The 20,416-nt window shown below is 40.3% G+C and overlaps 2 protein-coding genes across 3 annotated transcripts in view; one reads left to right on the forward strand and one right to left on the reverse strand.

The window, feature by feature from the left end:
* The window catches only part of LOC126480969 (molybdenum cofactor biosynthesis protein 1-like), a 343,445-nt gene that overhangs the window by 212,577 nt on the left and 110,452 nt on the right, over nucleotides 1-20,416 (forward strand). Inside the window, exon 7 of one of the 2 annotated variants that reach the window (XM_050104405.1) lies at nucleotides 10,752-10,878. The exons of the other annotated variant lie outside the window; for it this stretch is intronic. Within the exon in view, the coding sequence (XP_049960362.1) occupies nucleotides 10,752-10,765 (14 nt within the window). The 3' untranslated portion in view covers nucleotides 10,766-10,878. Of the gene's footprint in view, nucleotides 1-10,751; nucleotides 10,879-20,416 lie in introns of those variants that run through there. 2 annotated transcript variants of the gene reach the window in all.
* On the reverse strand, nucleotides 18,829-19,539 carry LOC126480970 (cyclic pyranopterin monophosphate synthase-like). Its single transcript, XM_050104407.1, has one exon. The coding sequence runs from the start codon at nucleotides 19,494-19,496 to the stop codon at nucleotides 18,849-18,851; it is 648 nt and encodes a 215-aa protein (XP_049960364.1). The 5' UTR covers nucleotides 19,497-19,539; the 3' UTR covers nucleotides 18,829-18,848.

The following is a 20,416-nucleotide window of genomic DNA, read 5'->3' on the forward strand; positions in this document are numbered from 1 at the left end:
TCTGTTTGTGCCTCTAATTCTTAAAAGACTTCATTATGACACTAATAATCTGAAGCAGCAAATTTGGGGGAAAAAGAGCTGCATTCATTTATGCTGTTGTAAAATGGAGGAATTGGTTGTAGTTGGAAAAAAATCTGCCTTTTACAGCTGCTGATTTTTGTCATTTATTTTACATAGCCCACCCATGATCTACAATCAGGTCTTCCTTTTTATGTTGTATTTTTTATAAGAATGTTGAAACATTGATGATTGTTATGCATCTTTGCAGCACCTAAACTTGAATATTGTACTTAAAAATGTTATTTGTTGTCTTTTTTAAATTAAATTGTTATGTTTAAGAAGTGAATTAAATAATTGTTACCTGTGACATAATTTGGTAGCAGCTAAACTTAGATGCTGGTCTTCAATATTTTAATTTTTATAGTTTGGGGTATGATTGTTGTAATTAGAAAATGAATGTGTGCTTTGTGCACTATGTTGTTACAGTAATTTGGAGTTTATTTTGTATATCATCTGGTGTAAATTATAAGAATTTAAGCAAAAACTTCTGTCTCTCAACAGCTTTCTTAATAACACTATTCCAGTAACTGGATATGCATATTGAAATATCTGTGTTGTATATTAGATTCTATGACCTGTACCGAGGCAATATTTTGCGGTTGTAAATTTTCTTGACTATTATTAAGTGTGTGTGTGTGTGTGTGTGTGTGTGTGTGTGTGTGTGTTGCTTATGCCCTACATACGAGTCCTCCAAGCTACTGATGATCTGACCAATGTACGACATGCCAAAATGCTACGGCTGCATGGGGAGATACAATTAAATCCCATCCCCCCCCCCCCCCTCTCTCTCTCTCTCTCTCTCTCTCTCTCTCTCTCACTCTCTCTCTCTCTCTCTCTCTCTCAAAGATCAGCGGGTTCAGGAATCTAACACAGAAAGAATTTAATCACGATTTCTTTTTCATCTCTATCATACAATGTAGTCCAATTTTTTGCTAATACAGAAATAACATTTTGTGATTTATGTAGTGTACTCTTCAAAAGATCTAATGATGTCCTCATTCCTTTCTTATAAACAAAACAAGAAGAAACTGACAATAATTGTCATTAAAATAAAACACAGAACAGTGTCTCCATAGCATCAATGAGCACATCCTTTCAGCACCTTTGACCCAGGCAGTGAACACAGCAACGGTCAGTCTATGACTTGCAGCAGGTGAATCCCAGTCAGCTGCATTGCTCATACACCCCACATAAATAATAATAAACAAAATCTAACAATACACATAACCAAGTCTTGATTTGTGACAGTATACCGCTGATGACAAAAAAAATTAGACCCAAAGATTTTGAGATGTGATAGAATAGAACTTTTGCTCTAGTTGAAGCGGTAACATACAAATGTTGTATTCACACTGTTAAAAAGCTCAGAAAAGTGTTATAACTTTTTCAGAAGTCTAAATCAAACTATGGAAACTCTCGGTAGGAACTTAGAAATATAGGAAATGATAAAGTGCTACTTACCATAAATACATGTTAAGAAGTCTATTTTTTTTCTTTTAACAAATCTAGCACTGCATATTACTGCCAAATTAGTCATTACCTATGATTGCCCCAGTGGCAGAAGTATGTATAATAATGTCAAAACGTTTGTGACACTACACACTAGGAGAAGCTCAAGTTTCAGATACACGTTGATTGCGTTCTTGATGATGCTATCTACATGTTCATCCACACTCTGCAAACCACTATGAAGAGTATGACAGAGGGTACATCTCACTGTACCAGATATTAAAGCTTGTTCATGTTTCCTTTCCTCCATCTTGTACTTCAACTTTTCTTCCTTAAACTTATCCTGTTTCTAACTACTCTGATTTGCTTTTGTGGTTAGTGTGAATTTAAACTCAGTTGCCATAAATATCTAATATCTTTTATTGAACAGTGAATGGATTATTTTATATTTCATTTAATGCTGTTCTGCTCTTTGTTACGGCACAAATGGTGTTCCCTACTTTTGTGCAATTTTCACACAACTTGAAAAAATGGTGAGATAAACAACTAGCTTCATTATTTATTTATGTTTTGAATGTACCACTAATGTTTTGAATGTAACCAAAAATGCTTGTTGTTGTAAAATATACTTTCAACTTGCCTCCTTCACTAGCTGAAAACCTTTTTAGTTTCTCACGTTACCCCTGATGTCTTCTTTTTGGTTGATTCATTTATGATAACATTTTACTGTCCTGAGTAGTACCTGTGTATAAATATAATTTTATTTTTATTTTTAGTGATGTGTGTTTTTATGTGCATATTCTTTCAGTCCTGTGTAATGTGAGTCTCTGTTTAATGGTATGGTTATGTTGTCTTCAGACTTAAAGAATTGATGTAGAAATTTATAGTTTTCAGCATGTGGTTCAACAGATCCTTATTGTGTTCCTAAATTGGAAAAGTCCTAAAAACAGAAACTAGAAAATAACTGTATAGAAATTTTGGACCACCATTGGTTAAATATTTTATTACCAACCCAAGAAATAAATTGGGAACAATGTGCAGCATCTTATTCAGTGTAAAAGAAAACTCAAATTTAGTTAAAAGTGGACCACTTGAGTTTGCTAAAGGCATAGAATCGTGTGTTTCTAGTGTTCTTAAATCCATTCAAAACCCTCGAAAAGAACAAAAAAGTAAGAGAATATAATATTGAACTTACAGGCCTAAGTCTGGAAACAACATTATAATTGTGTGTATTTGGTTTTGTTTCTATGCTGTTGACATCCTGTACTGTTGATTTGAAATTATATGTGAGAGTTGATGTTTGGAAGCTAAATGCAGGAAAGAAGACCATGAAGTGAAATCCACCCTTCATGTTCTCAGTTGGCAGAGAATGTGGGCAAAGAACTGGAAATCTTTGAGGTACCAAATTGTCAAGGGCTGTGATATTGCCCTTTTAACGTCACTTAGAGTAGACATAGTTCTCTTAGTCCCAAGTGTAAGACAACATTTTTGGTACCTTACAATTTCAGTGGTTTCCATTTACAATTTCTGTTTACAGTGCTCATCATCAAATGTTTTGGTGTTGTTATTTGATTTCATATAAATAACATAGAGGTAGTTATTTTACATACTATTATGTTTCTGATAGCTTTTTCTCACAAAGCATACTTTAGGCTCGTATTTTATTGTAAAATATTGAAACTGACAGACATAAAGACTTGCATTTTCTGCATGTCTTCTGTCACCAGTTTCGCCTCTAATATTGACTGCAAAGCAGAAGTGATCGGCATAGAAAATGATGGAGTAAGGGTGGTGAGGTGGAGAGGGGGGGGGGGGGGGGGGGGGGGGGGGAGAAATGTAATATTGAAACTAAAATCAAGAAAGAGAGCAGTCAATTGAGGATACAATGAAACATTTGGGACCTCATTAACTGCAGGATCGTTCTAGTAGAATAGAATTGTATAAAAGATTACTGCCAAAGAGAAGTGTTAGAACTTCAAGTTTAACACATATATTTAGGAACAACACAACAACACATATAAGTCACTGAGTAAGTTGACCTGTGTACAAGTCGGCATTCGATTCAACACTGAGTCTCAGTCTAGCGGCCGCTGCTCGGCTGGCCGCTTAGGTGGCGCAGCTGCTGCATGGCTGGCAGACAGCGCCGCACGTAGAGGACGCGTGTAATTGCGCGGCAGCACTTTGAATAATCGGCGAGTCACAACATTTTTCCCCCCTTTGAAATTGTTGCACTGGTCTTGATGGAGGTGTCCTGGAGATGGCTAATGTAAAGTCTCGAGGAGGAGGCTTCCCGTACGGACGGAAGTGTCCCCGATGATAACGGGTCGAGATGACAGGAGACGTGGGTGATGTGTCGGCATCCATTGAAGGAGGAGGCGAGTAGATGTACTCTGACAGAGGATGATCCTCCGGTTCCTGCATGGGCACGTCTCATGGTGGCGTCCGTTCTGGTGCTGGCATCGCGATGACGGTGAGAGGGCTGCGTTGTGAGTATTGAGAGATGCCAAGATCCCGGGCATCAGGTAGAGCCAAAAGTGGTGTGGCAGCATTCGGAACAGGCGTTGCTGGCACCCGAGGCCGAAGCTGGTCCGAATGACGCACTGCAACACCCGTGTCCATCTGGATTTCATACAGGCGTCTACCACGGTGTCGTAAGATGCGGCCCGGGCTCCTTTTTGGCCGCCTGCCATATCCGCGTACCCAGACGAGGTCGGCGGCGGTGAACCGGCCAAGGGAAGGCACCCGCGGCCATGAGGAGGGAGGCCGCAGAAGATGAAGTAGCGTGCGGGGCTGTCGCCATGTAAGAGCTCAGCCAGGCTGTGATCGCCCATGGGGGTGAAACGGTAAGACGCCAGGAACTGGAGAAGCGCATCATCATCAGCAGAAGAAGTCAGAAGTTTCCGCATCTGAGCCTTAAATGTGCGGACCAGCCGTTCAGCCTCACCGTTGGATTGTGGATGGAACGGCGGGGCCGTGACATGAGTAACGCCGTGACGAGCACAAAAATCTGCAAAGTCGGAAGAGGCAAATTGCGGACCATTATCAGTAACAAGAGTAGAGGGGAGGCCTTCCAAAGAAAAAATGCGGATGAGAGCACTGGTGGTTGCCGCGGTGGTAGGTGACGTGCAACGGACAATGAAAGGAAAGTTAGAGTAGGCGTCAATTACAAGGAGCCAATAAGTACCTAAAAAAGGTCCCGCAAAGTCAGCAAGAATGCACTCCCAGGGCTTCTCAGGCGAAGGCCACGGTGACAAAGATGACTTCGGGGCAGCGGCCTGTGACGCACAAGGGCCGCAGGCAGCCACCATGTGTGCAATTTCAGAGTCAGCGCCAGGCCAGTACACATGACGGTGCGCCAGAGATTTTGTGCGAGACACACCCCAGTGCCCCTGGTGAAGGAGGCGCAAGACCGCAACACGCATAGATGCAGGTACCACTACACGCGGTGAAGCATTGTCAGTGGAGAGGAGGATAATACCATCCCTAGCCGTAAGGCGGTAGCGCAAAGTGTAGTAGTTCCGCAACGGATCAGAAGTCTTAGCGGACGGGCGATCTGGCCAACCCTCCTGAATACAGCATAAAACCCGGGAGAGGGTAGGGTCAGAACCCGTAGCAGCTGCCAGCCTGTCCGCAGTGATGGGGAACCCGTCCACAACCCACTGCTCGGCAACATCCAGGTGGAAACACCAAAGTTCGTCCCTATTGAATGCCTGATCAGGACCCATGGGAAGGCGAGACAAAGCATGAGCATTCGCATGTTGAGCCATTGGCCAGAAATGAATCTCATAATTGAAACGGGACAAGTAAAGAGCCCAACGCTGGAGGCGGTGTGCAGCCTTGTCGGGAAGTGACGTTGATGGATGGAACAAGGAAACAAGTGGTTTGTGATCCGTAACAAGATGAAATTTTGAGCCATAGAGAAAAACACCAAACTTATGAAGAGCATAAATAATGGCCAAAGCTTCTTTCTCAATTTGGGAATACCTTTGTTGGGCATCCGTGAGCGTTTTGGAGGCATAAGCGATGGGTTGTTCTGAACCGTCAGAAAAATGGTGTGCAAGGACTGCACCGACCCCGTATTGAGAGGCATCTGTGGCAAGAACAAGATGTTGGCCAGGTCGATAAGTAGCCAGGCATAGTCTTTAATTTCTGGAAAGCCGCGTCACATGACGCGGACCAGTGAAAAGGCACGTTTTTATGCAACAGGGGATGCAACGGCTGAGCCACCGACGCCGCAGATGGTAAAAACTTGTGATAGTATGCTATTTTCCCCAAGAAGGCCTGCAGTTCCTTAACAGATGTAGGGCGAGGAAGGGCATCGATCACAGCAACAGTGTGTTGAAACAGTTGAATACCATCGCGAGAGAGTTGGAACCCAAAGTACGTTATAGATGCCTGAAAAAATTGTGATTTCTGAAGATTACATTTAAGACTGGCAGTCTGTAAGACATTAAAAAGTGTGCGGAGATTTTGAAGATGTTCGTCAGTGGTGGAGGCAGTGACAACAATGTCGTCCGTGTAATTGATACACCCAGGGACAGGGAGCAATAATTGTTCCAAGAATCGCTGAAAGAGAGCAGGGGCACTAGCAACCCCGAATGGCAAGCGTTGGTATTGATAGAGGCCGAAAGGCGTGTTAAGGACCAGAAACTGCCAGGAAGCAGCATCGAGAGGAAGTTGATGATAAGCTTCTGACAGGTCAATTTTAGAAAAATACTGTCCTCCAGCGAGTTTAGTGAACAGTTCTTCAGGACGGGGCATAGGGTAAGTGTCAATGAGGCATTGAGCATTTACAGTGGCTTTGAAATCGCCACAGAGACAAATATCACCATTGGCCTTAGCAACTACAACAACAGGAGAGGACCACTCACTGGAAGTGACAGGAAGTAAGACCCCTGACGCAGTGAGACGATCCAACTCCCGTTTTACCCAATCTTGAAGGGCCACAGGAATGGGCAGAGCCCGAAAAAACTTAGGCCGAGCCGTGGGTTTGAGCATGATATGAGCTTCAAAGTTGTTCGCACAGCCTAAACCGGGAGAAAAAAGGGACGAAAATGTAGTCGACAAGGAATCCAGTTGAGCATAAGGAATAGCGTCAGAGACAATATTGACAGAGTCAACTATGGAGAACCCAAAAACGCGAAAGGCATCGAAACCAAAAAGATTTTCTGCGTTGGCAGAACTCTGGAGATGGGAACTTGCCCTTCAGTATATCCTCTCTTCTCGTTATCCGCCAGGCCTCAACCTCTGCTAATTTCAAGTTGCCGCTGCTCATAGCTCACCTGTCTTTCAACAACATCTTTGCCTCTGTACTTCTGCCTCGACTGACATCTCTGCCGAATCGCTTTGCCTTTACAAATGTCTGCTTGTGTCTGTGTATGTGTGGTTGGATATGGGTGTGTGTGCAAGTGTATACCTTTTCTTTTTTCCCCCTAAGGTAAGTCTTTCCGCTCCCGGGATTGGAATGACTCCTTACCCTCTCCCTTAAAACCCACATCCTTTCGTCTTTCCCTCTTTCCTGATGAAGCAACCGTTGGTTGCGAAAGCTAGAATTTTGTGTGTATGATTGTGTTTGTTTGTGTGTCTATCGACCTGCCAGTGCTTTCGTATGGTAAGTCACATCATTTTTGTTTTTAGATATATTTTCCTGCATGGAATGTTTCCCTCTTATTATGCGTTCAGTTAACTAAGTAGAAATCAGTAATATCTTATCTCAGTGAGGAACTTGAAACTTTCAGCACAGGTCAGGAGCATGTAGAGGTGCTCTTCCTCTACTTGAAAAGAACAGTTGACCACGCACTGAGTAGATAGGTTCCTAGTAGAACAGTTCATAATGGGATGGAACCTCCGTGGTATACAGTCACTGTAAAGAAAACTTCTAAAGGAACAGAGATTACTGCATAATAGGTGTAAAACAAAGTGTAGGATTATAGATTGAGAGACGCTGGATGAAACATGTTTGGCTGTCAAGAGAGCAATGCATGAAGCCTTCAATGACTACTGTAGCAGAATATTGTCAAATGACATTTCACAAAATCCAAATAAATTCTGGTCGTATGTAAGGGGTGTTAGTGGCAAAAAAGTTAGTGTCCAGTCCCTAGCAAGTGAGACAGGAACTGAAATTGAGGGTAGCAAAGTAAAAGCTGAAATTCTGAACTCGATTTTCAAATGTTCCTTTGCAAATAAAAACCCAGGAGAACTGCCCCAATTCAATCCTCGTACACTGAAAAAATGAACGAAATAGGTATTAGTGTCAGTTGTGTTGAGAAACAGTTGAAATCATTAAACAAAGCTCCAGACCCCGATGGAATCACAGTCAGGTTCTATATTGAATTTGTGGCTGAGTTATCCTCTCTTCTCACTGTAATCTATCCAAAAAACCTTACCTAGTTTTTGGAAAAAGTTACAGATCACACCCGTCTACAAGAAGGGTTGTAGGAGTGACAAAACTACCATCCAGTAGCCATGACATCAATTTGTTGTAGATTCTTAGAAAATATTTTGAGCTCAAACATAATGAGGTATCTCGAACGGAACTACCTTCTCAATATCAACCAGCATGGTTTTCAAAAACATAGATGATATGAAATCCAACTCTCACTTTTCTCACATAACTTGCTGAAAGCGTTGGATCAAGGCAACAGGTAGATTGTGTTTCTTGATTTCCTAACAGTTTTTGATTCTGTTCCACACCTACACTTACTGTGAAAAGTATGATCATATGGGGTATCAAGTGAAATACGTGACTGGATTGAGGACTTTTTGATAAGAAGGACACAGCATGTTACCTTGGATGGAGAGTCATCATCAGATGTAGAAGTAACTTCAGGTGTGCCCCAGGGAAGTGTGTTGGGGACCTTGCAGTTCTTGTCCATTAATGACCTTGCTGTAAATCAGGATTTTTGCAGATGATGCAGCTATCTGTAATGAAGTGCTATTTCAGAGAAGCTGCATAAATATTCAGTCAGATCTTGATGAGATTTCAACATGGTGCAGTGATTGGCAACTTGCTCTGAATGTTTAGAAATGTATAAACTTAGTATCCTGTGACTATAATATTGGTGAGTCACTGTCGGAATCTGCCAACTCGTACAAATACCTGTGTGTAACACTTTGTAGGAATATGAAATGGCATGATCACATAGGTTCAGTTGTGGGTAAAGCAGGTTGTAGACCTTGGTGTATTGGTATAATAATGGGGAAGTGCAATCAGTCTACTAAAGAGATGCTTACAAGTCATTCGTGTGACCCCCCCCCGCCCCCTCCCACCCCCCCTAGACTATTGCTAAAGTGTGTGGGACTTGTACCAGATGAGACTAGCAGGAGACATTGAATGTATACAAAGAAACGCAGCATGGTCACAGGTTTGCTTAATCCATGGGAGAGTGTCGCAGAGATACTGAAGGAACTGAAATGCAGACTGTTGAAGACAGGTGTAAACTATCCCAAGAAAGTGTATTAGCAAAGTTTCAAGAACTGTCTTTAAATGATAACTCTAGGGATATACCACAACCCCCCCCCCCCGCCCCCCCCCCCCACCCGCCCCCACATATTGCTCTCACAGGGGTCGTGAAGATAAGATTAGAATGATTACTGCTCACACAGAGGCATTCAGACAAATTCAGACAATCATTCTTCCACGCTCCATACATGAATGAAACAGCAAGAAACCCTGATAACTGGTACAATGGGACTTACCCTGTACCATGCACCTCCTGGTGGATTGCAGATTATAAACGTAGATGTGAACTGACAGTCTTTTACATGTGCATAAGGGAAACATCTAATCACCTTTATTTTACCAAGACAAAATTTATGATTTTCTAAAGTTTCAAACCTTGACAGGAAATAATGGATTAGGCTGTCCGTAAATTATAAACTAACATTATTGTGATGATGGAAAATCTCATATAAAGACGTGAAACAAATACTAACAAAGAGATAGAGGGGTTGGCCAGTACAGCCAATAGATACACAAAACATAACAGAAAATTTACGTATCCTAGCTTTTGGAACTTTGTTCCTTCGTCAGGGAGGAGAGAGGGGAAAGAAGGGGAAGAAGAGAAAGTGGATTCAGTTACTCACAACCCAGGTTATGAAGCAACAGGGTAGAGGTAAACAGGGAGGGTAGCAAAGATGGAGGCATGGGTGTATACTCTACAGTATGTCAACATGTTGCCTTGACCTGTTTGATAACCAGGTCTGGCTCCAATTTAGTGCACACGGGACATCATCGAACAACTCCAGTGTCTCCCAAAAACAGCATTAACCATCCCTGTTTTGATGACAATGTGAAACAGGCATGGAACTTCATCCCACAAACTCATAACCAGCACAATGCATGCACGTTTGCATGCTTACATTCGGGCAGTTACACTGGATTTCAATGCATTAGTGTATCACATTTGCAATGGTGTATCTCGCACTTATATTATCCTGTGATCTTGCAATGTTAATCACTTAAATAAGTTACTTAGACATATATGTTCCTGAAATTTCATTACTCTACGTTAATTACTTTTTGGTGTTGCAATTTTTTTTTTTTTTTTCAGTGTACATGATGACTACAATAATACATTATAATGTTTCTCCAGTGGTTTCAACATTAACTTTTTAACAGAAAAGATTTTGCTTACAGTTCATTTTTAAGTTAACATTTCTAAATTTTTTAACAATCCATATTAAAGCTAGCAATAGTAACTATATTAATAATTGCTACTGTAAACAGTTACACATATGGACATCAGTTTTGAATAATGGGTTTTGAGTGTAAATAATGTTTTATGTAAGTGTTTGTATTGATACTTAAAATTAAATGTCATGTAATGAATGTCCACTGTTTTGTTGGATCAAGTTATTTACGAACGCGATGTACTGTGTTCTTCCATTAGAGAATGAGACTGTATTGTTTATCGGTTTCATTACAAAATGCTAATAAGCTTTTAGTTAGAAAACCTTCTATAACTAGAATTATTAATATGAGAAAAATAGGAACAATGAAGGAACGGAAGATCAGTTGCAGAAACAAGAGTAGCTCTGAGTTGCAAGAGTGGTTGCTTTTCCCACCCATGTAATTAACTGGCATTATCACCACTATTAACTTACCGTGGTTTCACATCTCATCTGTTCATTGTTCCCCATGTCCTGCCCTTGTGTTCACCCTTCCTATTAGACCATATATGCCTCTGTTACTGTAATCGATATGTAAACAATATTTATCACATGACCTTTTTTTGTTACAGGTTGTAATATTTGACATTGCAGCTTTTGAAAATGGAGCAGGATGTTGTGCCCTCTTTCCTATTGGAGTGTTTCTCTGTGATCAGAATTGGAAGCAGACAATTCACTTGAACTTCCATTGCTGTTGTTGATGTCTTTGAATCATGTTGTTTCTTTGTGATTAATAAAAAAATTATACAATCCAATGGTTTCTTCACCTTGTCTTTAAAAATTCCAGACCTATTGTTCAAACACATATTTTGAGAGTTATGCATCTGAGCATTTTTGTGGAAAGTGCATTTCACACATACTTTCAAGATAAATTGAATAATGACCCCCATTTTGTGTGTTGGGGAAGATAATTTGATACAGCTAAATGCATATACAGGTACACACATTTGCTCGTGCCTGAGACAAAGTGAGAGTGATTCAAAGGAAGAATTCACTACTTTTTACCTAATTTCTGAATAACTCGTACTTTCGTCAGAAATGTCACAATGCAAAGTTGATTAGATAAAGGGACAAAAATGAGAGCAAAATATAATTTGAATATCAGAAAAAATAACCAATTAGTGTTTGTGTAATACTTTACGGCAAGCCTAAAATTAATTTTTAAGCATTGGGATATCTGGGATGGAATAACAATAATATGGAATAGGATAGCTTTCTGCTCCCCACCTAGAGGAGACACTGAGTGGCAGACTGGCACATTGAAGGAAGATTTTTAGATATTAGAAAGTATGGGACAGTCCTCATCTAGCAGGTGTGGTGGTGTGAGGCCGGGGTGGGAGCAGGTAAAGGCCTAGATATGTGAGACAGAGAGACTAGCAAAGGTTTAGGTAACGGGGTTTACAGGAGTGAAGAATATGTCGCAGCTAGAGTTTCTAGGCTTCGTTCCTGTGGCCCCACACCTCAATGCCCTCCCCTGCTCCCATTCCAACCTCACACACTATTACGTCCCCCTAGTACACTTCTCTCTGTCTGTCCACCTCCACACTCCCAACCAGCAGAGACTCCCTATGCTGAGGTGGGCTCTGTCCATTAGATTACACTCGTAAGATGAAAATAAACATTATGCAGCATGAAAGAATTATCTGTGTGGGATGGAAATATGTAGATGTGATGTACGTGCACAGACAAAAAAAAAAATAAAATAAAATAAAATAAAAATTACAATGTCAGAAAAATTGAATGATTTATTCAAGAGAAAGAGCTTCACAAATTGAGCAAGTTGGTCCACCTCTGACTCTTGAGCAAGTTTGGCATTGATAGATTTGTTGGATGTCCTACTGAGGGACATCAAGCCAAATTCTATCCAAGTGGCACATTGTATTGTCTAAATCATGAGCTGGTTGGGTGGCCCTGCCCATAATGCCGCAGACATACTCAGTTGGGGAGAGATCCCGTGACCTAGCTGGCGAAGATAAGGTGTGGCAAGTATGAAGACAAATTGCGTGTGGGCAGGCATTATCTTGCTGAAATGTAAGCAAATGATGGCTTGTCATGACGAGAAAGAAAATGGGGTTTATAATATCGTCAACAGATGTCTGTGTTGTAATGGTGACACAGATGACAACCAAAGAGGTCCTGTTATGAAAAGAAATGGCACAGTAGACCATCAGTCCTCGTTTGGCTGTATGGCAGCCAGCAGCCGGGTTGGTATCGCACTGCTATCTGGTGTGTCCCCAGGCACGTCCCTGGTCTGGAATTGCATTGACTGGAATATAATTGGCTTCAGTGATGAGTCCCACTATGAACTGAGCCTCAATGATCATCACAGATGCGTCTGAAGATGCCCCAGACGGTGGGATACCACCGTGAATGCCACATCCCATACGGTCCAACTACCAGGACTGATGATCTGGGGTGCGATTTCTTTTCGTAACAGATCACTTTTGGTCAACAGACAACTATGCTGTAAGGGTGACATGGATGTCACCCCTACAGCATAGTTGTCTGTTGACAATACTGTACATCCTATTTTGTTTCCCTTCTTGGCAAGCCATACATTGCTTACATTTCAGCAAGATAATGCCTGTCTGCACACAGCTTGTCCTCATGCTTGCCAAACCCTACCTTGGCCAGCAAAGTTGCTGGATCTCTCCCCAATTGAGAATGTAAGGAGCATTATGGGCAGGGCCGTTAGACCACCTCAGGATTTTGACTATCTACAGTGACATTTGAATAGAATTTGGCATGATGTCCCTCTGTTGGACATCCAACAACTCTATCAGCCAGAGCCAAGCTTGTATAAGGGCCAGAGGTGGACCATCTCATCCAATTTGTGATGTTCTTTCTCTTGAATAAATCATCCAGTTTTTTCTGAAACTGTAATTATTTTTCTGTCTTCACATGTATGTCACATTTACTGATTTCAGCCCTATTTGGTATTTCGATAATTCCTTCAGTACCTAAGTGTTTTTTTGAGTATATAGTATCTGACAGTTTCTTTTTTTTCAGTATGCTTGTCTGCTGCCCATTGCCTGCTCTAACTGGTGAGTAGCAATCTGTCCTATTTCATATTGTTAGAATTATCTTTTGACACTCAATATTTATGATGCAAGCAAACTGTTATTGCCACTTGACATGATGGTGAATGGTACTCTGTTAGCCATTGGCACAAATGGATTGACATGATAAAACAAGGGTCCACAGCTATTACAAACTTTTTGAATGTGATAAATACAGCTTACTGCTGTCAATACTTCTGTTAATTACATTTTTGATCGTTTGTTATTTTCAAGCATACATGTCAGGTGCTACGACACCTTTGAATTACTGCAAATGGACAAAGATGACCAGACTCATTTCTCTTCAGTAGAAACAACTATCGACAAGAGAAGAAACTTAATGTCATTCAAATCTACTTTTTCATTGGTAGAGATCTTTCACTCATGGGATTAGCAGCAGAGATTAAAAAGAAGCAGCAGCAAACAGATCCAAGGCATCCATTGTTTGGAACTCATGTTCTTCCATCACAACTCCTTATAATAGTATCAGCTCTGGAGAACTAAGTCCCAATTCATTTTCTTGTAACAAAATAGATTGCCATTACCTTGCAGTTAAAAATGGGAAGCTTTACATGAATGTCCTACATGCAGTTTTTTTATACTTGTGCTCTTTGAGTTCCTGTCCTAGAATACATTAAAATATTAAAAAATGTGTAAATTAATCTTTGAAACAATCCAAACCTTTCAATGGAAACCAGGAAAGACTTAGAAACATTATCATTAAAAAAAAAAAAAAATCAAGGAAAGATAATGTAAGGAACAATCAGGGAAAGTCTGCTGTACCCTTCCTGTTGTGTACTGTGTTATTGTTATTCTTAATTTTTTAAAATTTGATAATGGCCATTAAAGACCATGCAGAATAGCAATTGCACATTACTAGAAGCTGCCTTTGCATTCTTCCCCCAACAGCCCGTTGTATTTGCTCAGCGTAGAAGCCTTTAAAGTTGTAACTCTGGTCGGTCTGAGACGCCGCCTAGATTTAATCCAGCCTGTCAAAGATCCCTTTGTCATTCCCCTGAACTACGTCAGAAACTTAAAGGTTGTTATCAAGAGTATTAAAAATCTGTTTTGTCAACCTGACCTTCAAACTTTCGTCTTCCTGGCTCGACTGGTGCAGGCAGTATTTCTCGATTTCTGAACAGCTTTTGACTTAGTGCCAGATTGATGCTTATTATCAAAATTGCTACTGTGAGGGTTATCGAGTGAAATATGTCACTGGAATTGAGGATATTTTGGTAGGAATGACTTACATGTTATCTTGGCTGGGGAGTCATCATCTGATGTAGAAGTAACCTCAGATGTGTCATAGAGAGGTATGTTGTGACCATTCCTGTTCATGTTCATGTACATTAATGACTTTGCAGACAATATTAATAGTAAAGCACTCTTTTCACAGATAGTGCATTTATCTAGAATAAAGCACAGTCTGAAAGAAATTGTACAAACATTCGTCAGATCTTGATAATTTCAAACTTTCTTTTAAATGTTCAGACATGTAAAATCGTGCATTTTGCAAAATGAAGAAAACGCAGTGTGGTATGACTACAGTATCAGGGTGTCTTGCTTGGATTAAGTCTATTCATACAATTACCTGGGTGGAGCACTTTGTAGGGATATGAAATGGAACAGTCATATAGGCCCACTCAGGGGTAAGGCAGGCGAAAGACTTAGATTTTTTTTGGTAGAATACCATAGAAATGCAGTCATTCTACAAATCATTTGTATAATCCATCCTAGAATATTGCTCAAATGTGTGGGACCCATATCAAAATGGAAAATGGGTGATTTGAACGCATGCAGAGAAGGGCAGATCAAATGGTCACAGGTTTGTTTGACCCAAAGGAGAGTGTCACAGAGATGCTGAAATAACTGAATTAGCAGATGCCTCAAGATAAGATGTACACTATCCTAAGAAAGTATGCTTACCAAAAGACGACTCCAGAATATGTTACAACCTTGTAACTATTGCTCCCATAGGGACCGTGAGGACAATATTAGATTAATTACAGCATGCAGAGAAAGATTTAAATGGTCTTGAAACATGAACAAGCTTTAATATCTGGTACAGTGAGATGTACCCTCTGTCATACTCTTCATAGTGGTTTGCAGAGTGTGGATGAACATGTAGATAGCATCATCCAGAACGCAATCAACGTGTATCTGAAACTTGAGCTTGTCCTAGTGTGTAGTGTCACAAACGTTTTGACATTATTATACATACTTCTGCCACTGGGGCAATCATAGGTAATGACTAATTTGGCAGTAATATGCAGTGCTAGATTTGTTAAAAGAAAAAAAAAATAGACTTCTTAACATGTATTTATGGTAAGTAGCACTCTATCATTTCCTATATTTCTAAGTTCCTACCGAGAGTTTCCATAGTTTGATTTAGACTTCTGAAAAAGTTATAACACTTTTCTGAGCTTTTTAAAAGTGTGAATACAACATTTGTGTCTTACCGCTTCAACTAGAGCAAAAGTTCTATTGTACCACATCTCAAAATCTTTGGGTCTAATTTTTTTCGTCATCAGCGGTATACTGTCACAAATCAAGACTTGGTTATGTGTATTGTTAGATTTTGTTTATTATTATTTACGTGGGGTGCATGAGCAATGCAGCTGACTGGGATTCACCTGCTGCAAGTCATAGACTGACTGCTGCTGTGTTCACTGCCTGGGTCAAAGGTGCTGAAAGGATGTGCTCATTGATGCTATGGAGACACTGTTCTGTGTTTTACTTTAATGACAATTATTGTCAGTTTCTTTTTGTTTTGTTTATAAGAAAGGAATGAGGACATCATTAGATCTTTTGAAGAGTACACAACATAAATCACAAAATGTTATATCTGTATTAGCAAAAAATTGGACTACATTGTATGATAGAGATGAAAAAGAAACTGTGATTAAATTCTTTCTGTGTTAGATTCCTGAACCTGCCGATCTTTGAGAGAGAGAGAGAGAGAGGGAGAGAGACAGAGAGAGAGGGAGAGAGAGAGAGGGGGATGGGATTTAATTGTATCTCCCCATGCAGCTGTAGCATTTTGGCATGTCGTACATTGGTCAGATCATAAGAACCTTGGAGGACTCGTATGTAGGGCATAAGCAACACACACACACACACACACACACACACACACACACACACACACACACACACACACACACACTTAATAATAGTCAAGAAAATTTGCAACCGCAAAATATTGCCTCGGTACAGGTCATAGAATCTAATATACAACACAAATATTTCAATATGCATATCCAGTTACTGGAATAGTGTTATTAAGAAATCTGTTGAGAGACAGAAGTTTTTGCTTAAATTCTTATAATTTACACCAGATGATGTACAAAATAAACTCCAAATTACTGTAACAACATAGTGCACAAGGCACATATTCATTTTCTAATTACAACAATCATACCCCAAACTATAACAATTAAAATATTGAAGACCAGCATTTAATTTTAGCTGCTACAAAATTATGTCACAGGCAACAATCATTTAATTCACTTTTTTAACATAACAATTTAATTTAAAAAAGACAACAAATAACATTTTTAAGTACAATATTCAAGTTTAGGTGCTGCAAAGATGCATAACAATCACCTATGTTTCAACATTCTCATAAAAAATACAACATAAAAAAGAAGACCTGATTGTAGATCATGGGTGGGCTACGTAAAATAAATGACAAAAATCAGCAGCTGTAAAAGGCAGATTTTTTTTCCAACTACAACCAATTCCTCCATTTTACAACAGCATAAATGGATGCAGCTCTTTTTCCCCAAATTTGCTGCTTCAGATTATTAGTGTCATAATGAAGTCTTTTAAGAATTAGAGGCACAAACAGATTAATAAATACAAACAAAAGCAGGAATATTCAATTTGCTCAAGGCTACCAAATGAAGGAAGAAAGGGGGCTAGGGAGGAGAAAAAAGATCACATAACAAAGAAATAAACTGCTGATTGTTTGCATCATTCCTAGACTCAAAACCCTAAGCAAAAGAAACAGTGATGATAGCATTGATTTAAAATCATGTCAGAAAAGACGGCAGCTAATTCTAGGTGATGCTCCATAAAGCCATGGTCTCACATTGTCAAACCCCTGCAGGATTGTTTGAGGGACAATGATTTGACATTGATTGTTAAGTCAAAAAGGCAATGCATCTCTGACTGAAGAAACAATCAAAAATATATTCTTTTAATGGAATATTTACATTGCAGTGTACTGATCTGAGAAACATACTGAAAAGAAACATGACTATGTTGAGAAATTTTCATTTTGTATTTTCTTATATTTGTAACTGCAGTACATGAAAAAAGTGACACTCGATATTTGAGTTAACTGAAAGATGAAAGATTAGGGTTTCATGCCCTGCCGATCCTTGTCCCCAAACGGGGACAGCCTGCAAACAGAATTCTACCAACCAGCTTGGACTGAAAACATAACACACAAGAATCGTGCCCGTGAGTGTAGATGACACTCGGAATATCACGCAACACGGATACCCGAGGATGATGTCTGTCAGAGCAGATTGCAGATGAAGCACGAAGGCAGAGGGAACAAATTACAGACCTGCTCCATCTGACGGTCAGTCTCAAGTAGCACTTTGTGAAAGCAACAACTAATGTCACCGAAATATGCGAGGAAGACAATGATGTCCGACTGTGCAAAGGACAACTCGGGAATTTCAGCAAACTTCTGGAAAAACCTGAAGAATTAAATTGACAGAAACCTGTTCTGGATTGGTAACTTACAAAATAAAACATTTTCAATCTCTGGACAAGTCACACACAAGAAAGATAATAGGCCTTTAAAAAAGATGATACCATACAGTGTAAAGCTGAAACATGTAAATTAGTCTGGCCAATATGCTCTACACCTCAGCAAAAGTGTCAATGAGGTGGTGCACCTTTTAGGAACTGTTAAAAAAGTGTCATTTTACATCAATGAACACAGCAATGACAACCTGATCCTAGGAGAAAAGAGCTGATACACACTATTTATTTAAGAATGAACACTTCACCTCAACTTTCACAGCATGGGACCATCAAAAATTGAGACAATAGAGCAACACAGAGGACACTACCACACAGCTGGGGGAGGGCACAGAGAGAGAGAGAGATTTGGAATTCGGTACAGTTACGTTGCAAATTTCAAACTCACAGTTATTCATCTAACAGATGTGCTTTTTAAAGGTACGGTTCAAGAAATGCTGCACATGCAATGCCCGGGATTGTAGCGACGCGACTGTACCTTGGGAGGAGAGTGACAAAAATACTGACAGTGACAAAACAATGAATGTTAGTGAAGTTAAGAGTGTCTTACATGAAAACTGCAACTGAAAGCTTTGTTTTTGTGTGTAATTTATCTACAGTGTACTACAAAAAAACTGGTTAAGGGTAAATCACATTTTGAAAAGCTTTTGTAAATGGGCAACTTGACAAATTATTTTTAATTAAGTTTCTCTCTTTTTCGAAATTAAAGGTGAAACTCATATTCAGGCCAATTCGATGTGTATATAATTTATGATAACTATGAACAGACTTTGAAATTTGCCCACATCACACCAGGTATACTTAACTTATTTCACTGCCCCACACAGATGCTCATGTCCGGTGGAAGTCTCCTCTAGTTCCCCCACTTTTGGCCAGAAGCATTATTTCAGATATCACAATGTCATGACTCACAGCTTTGCACATATCGTACACTGTTAAGGCAGACACCGATACAGCAGTGAGAGCTTCCATCTCCACACCCGTCTGCCCTCTACACTTTGCCGTGCCAGTTACAATCACACAGTTGAGAGCAGAGTCCAGTTCAATGTCCACAGCCACAGAGGATAAAGATATGTTATGACACAGAGGGATAAGGCTGGACGTCTGCTTGGACCCCACAATTCCCGCCAGGCGAGCAACGCTAAGTACGTCACCTTTCTTCAGGCCATTTTCTCGTACGAGTTTCATCAGTTCGGGTCCCACAAAAACCTTTGCTCGTGCTGCAGCAGTCCGTTCTGTCACCAGCTTCGAACCCACGTCGACCATTTTCGCCCTGCCGGTCCGGTCAACATGAGTCAGACTTCCGGACTGTGCTCCCAAACTGCAGAAACGGCAAGAGAAGACAGAGGGCTGTGCTCTGTGTGTTTGTCTTGTTAGGAGTCCTGTATTGCACATAATGCTTGGGGTACAGGGAAGCAAAAGAAACTGTTTTCTAGATTCAGTCACTACACTCAAATTATGTGACAACAACTGAGACATCTGTGTATCCGACACAAACAGGGGCGAAATATTGGTATCTGAGAAGAAGTACTTTTGAAAATCTTGTTTCTGAAGGTTTAACAACTTCCGACTTTGTGCCTTCACAACATCACTACAGCCATCAAGTTCAGTGCCACCTGGAACAAAAATACAAGCTGTAACAAAGAACTCTTCATAATCTGAAAATAGGTTAACTACAAAAGAATTTTTAAGCATTCGTGTTGAAACACCCCCGATTAATTCCTTTACTGGATTTTGGGTAATTTACCAAAGCCACAAAACAGTTAATTATTATGATATATGACCGTGTGCTTACTGGATGAAAGGCTATTGGTTGTTCTGCGTTGTTCTGCTGTGGTTTCGGGAGTATTTCAACCGAATGCGGCTGTTCTGAGACGGAATAGCTAATGATTGAAAGTTTGTCTATTATTAAGTATCACAAAGGTTGCGATGTACAACTGATATATGTTTCCTACTAACACACAAATTCTGAGGCTGTTGCTACCTTTGCCTTACACGTCTAATTGTGGTTATCTCTTTTTATTGATTGCTGATTTTCAGCACTTTGTCACAGGCAATGCTGATGGTTAACATTCACAACAATCCTCACTGCAATCCATGGTTGTTGCTGGCTGACGCGGTTGACACGAAACACGTAATTTGGCACTTGTCACTTTCTGTTTCATATCACTCGCGAATCGGCATTAGTGAGAGTCAACCCCACGACGATCAGGGGGACGTGCTCACTCGTCATACTCCAGTGAATTTTACCGTTTACAACTCACTAGACCACCATTCTTGGCCGTCTTTCCCACTCTACTTCTCACTCGACACTCTACCATACTACTGCGCACTCAGCACTAGTCTCACTGCCTACTGCAGCGCTCGACAATCGACTCCTGTCCGCTATCGACCTGGGC

The sequence above is a fragment of the Schistocerca serialis genome, chromosome 5, assembly GCF_023864345.2.
Source record: "Schistocerca serialis cubense isolate TAMUIC-IGC-003099 chromosome 5, iqSchSeri2.2, whole genome shotgun sequence".
Taxonomy (NCBI): Eukaryota; Metazoa; Arthropoda; class Insecta; order Orthoptera; family Acrididae; genus Schistocerca; species Schistocerca serialis.

Excerpts from the sequence above, each read along its gene's own strand:
- LOC126480970 (XM_050104407.1), bottom strand. The coding sequence starts at position 19,496 with ATGTCTCAGTTGTTGTCACATAATTTGAGTGTAGTGACTGAATCTAGA.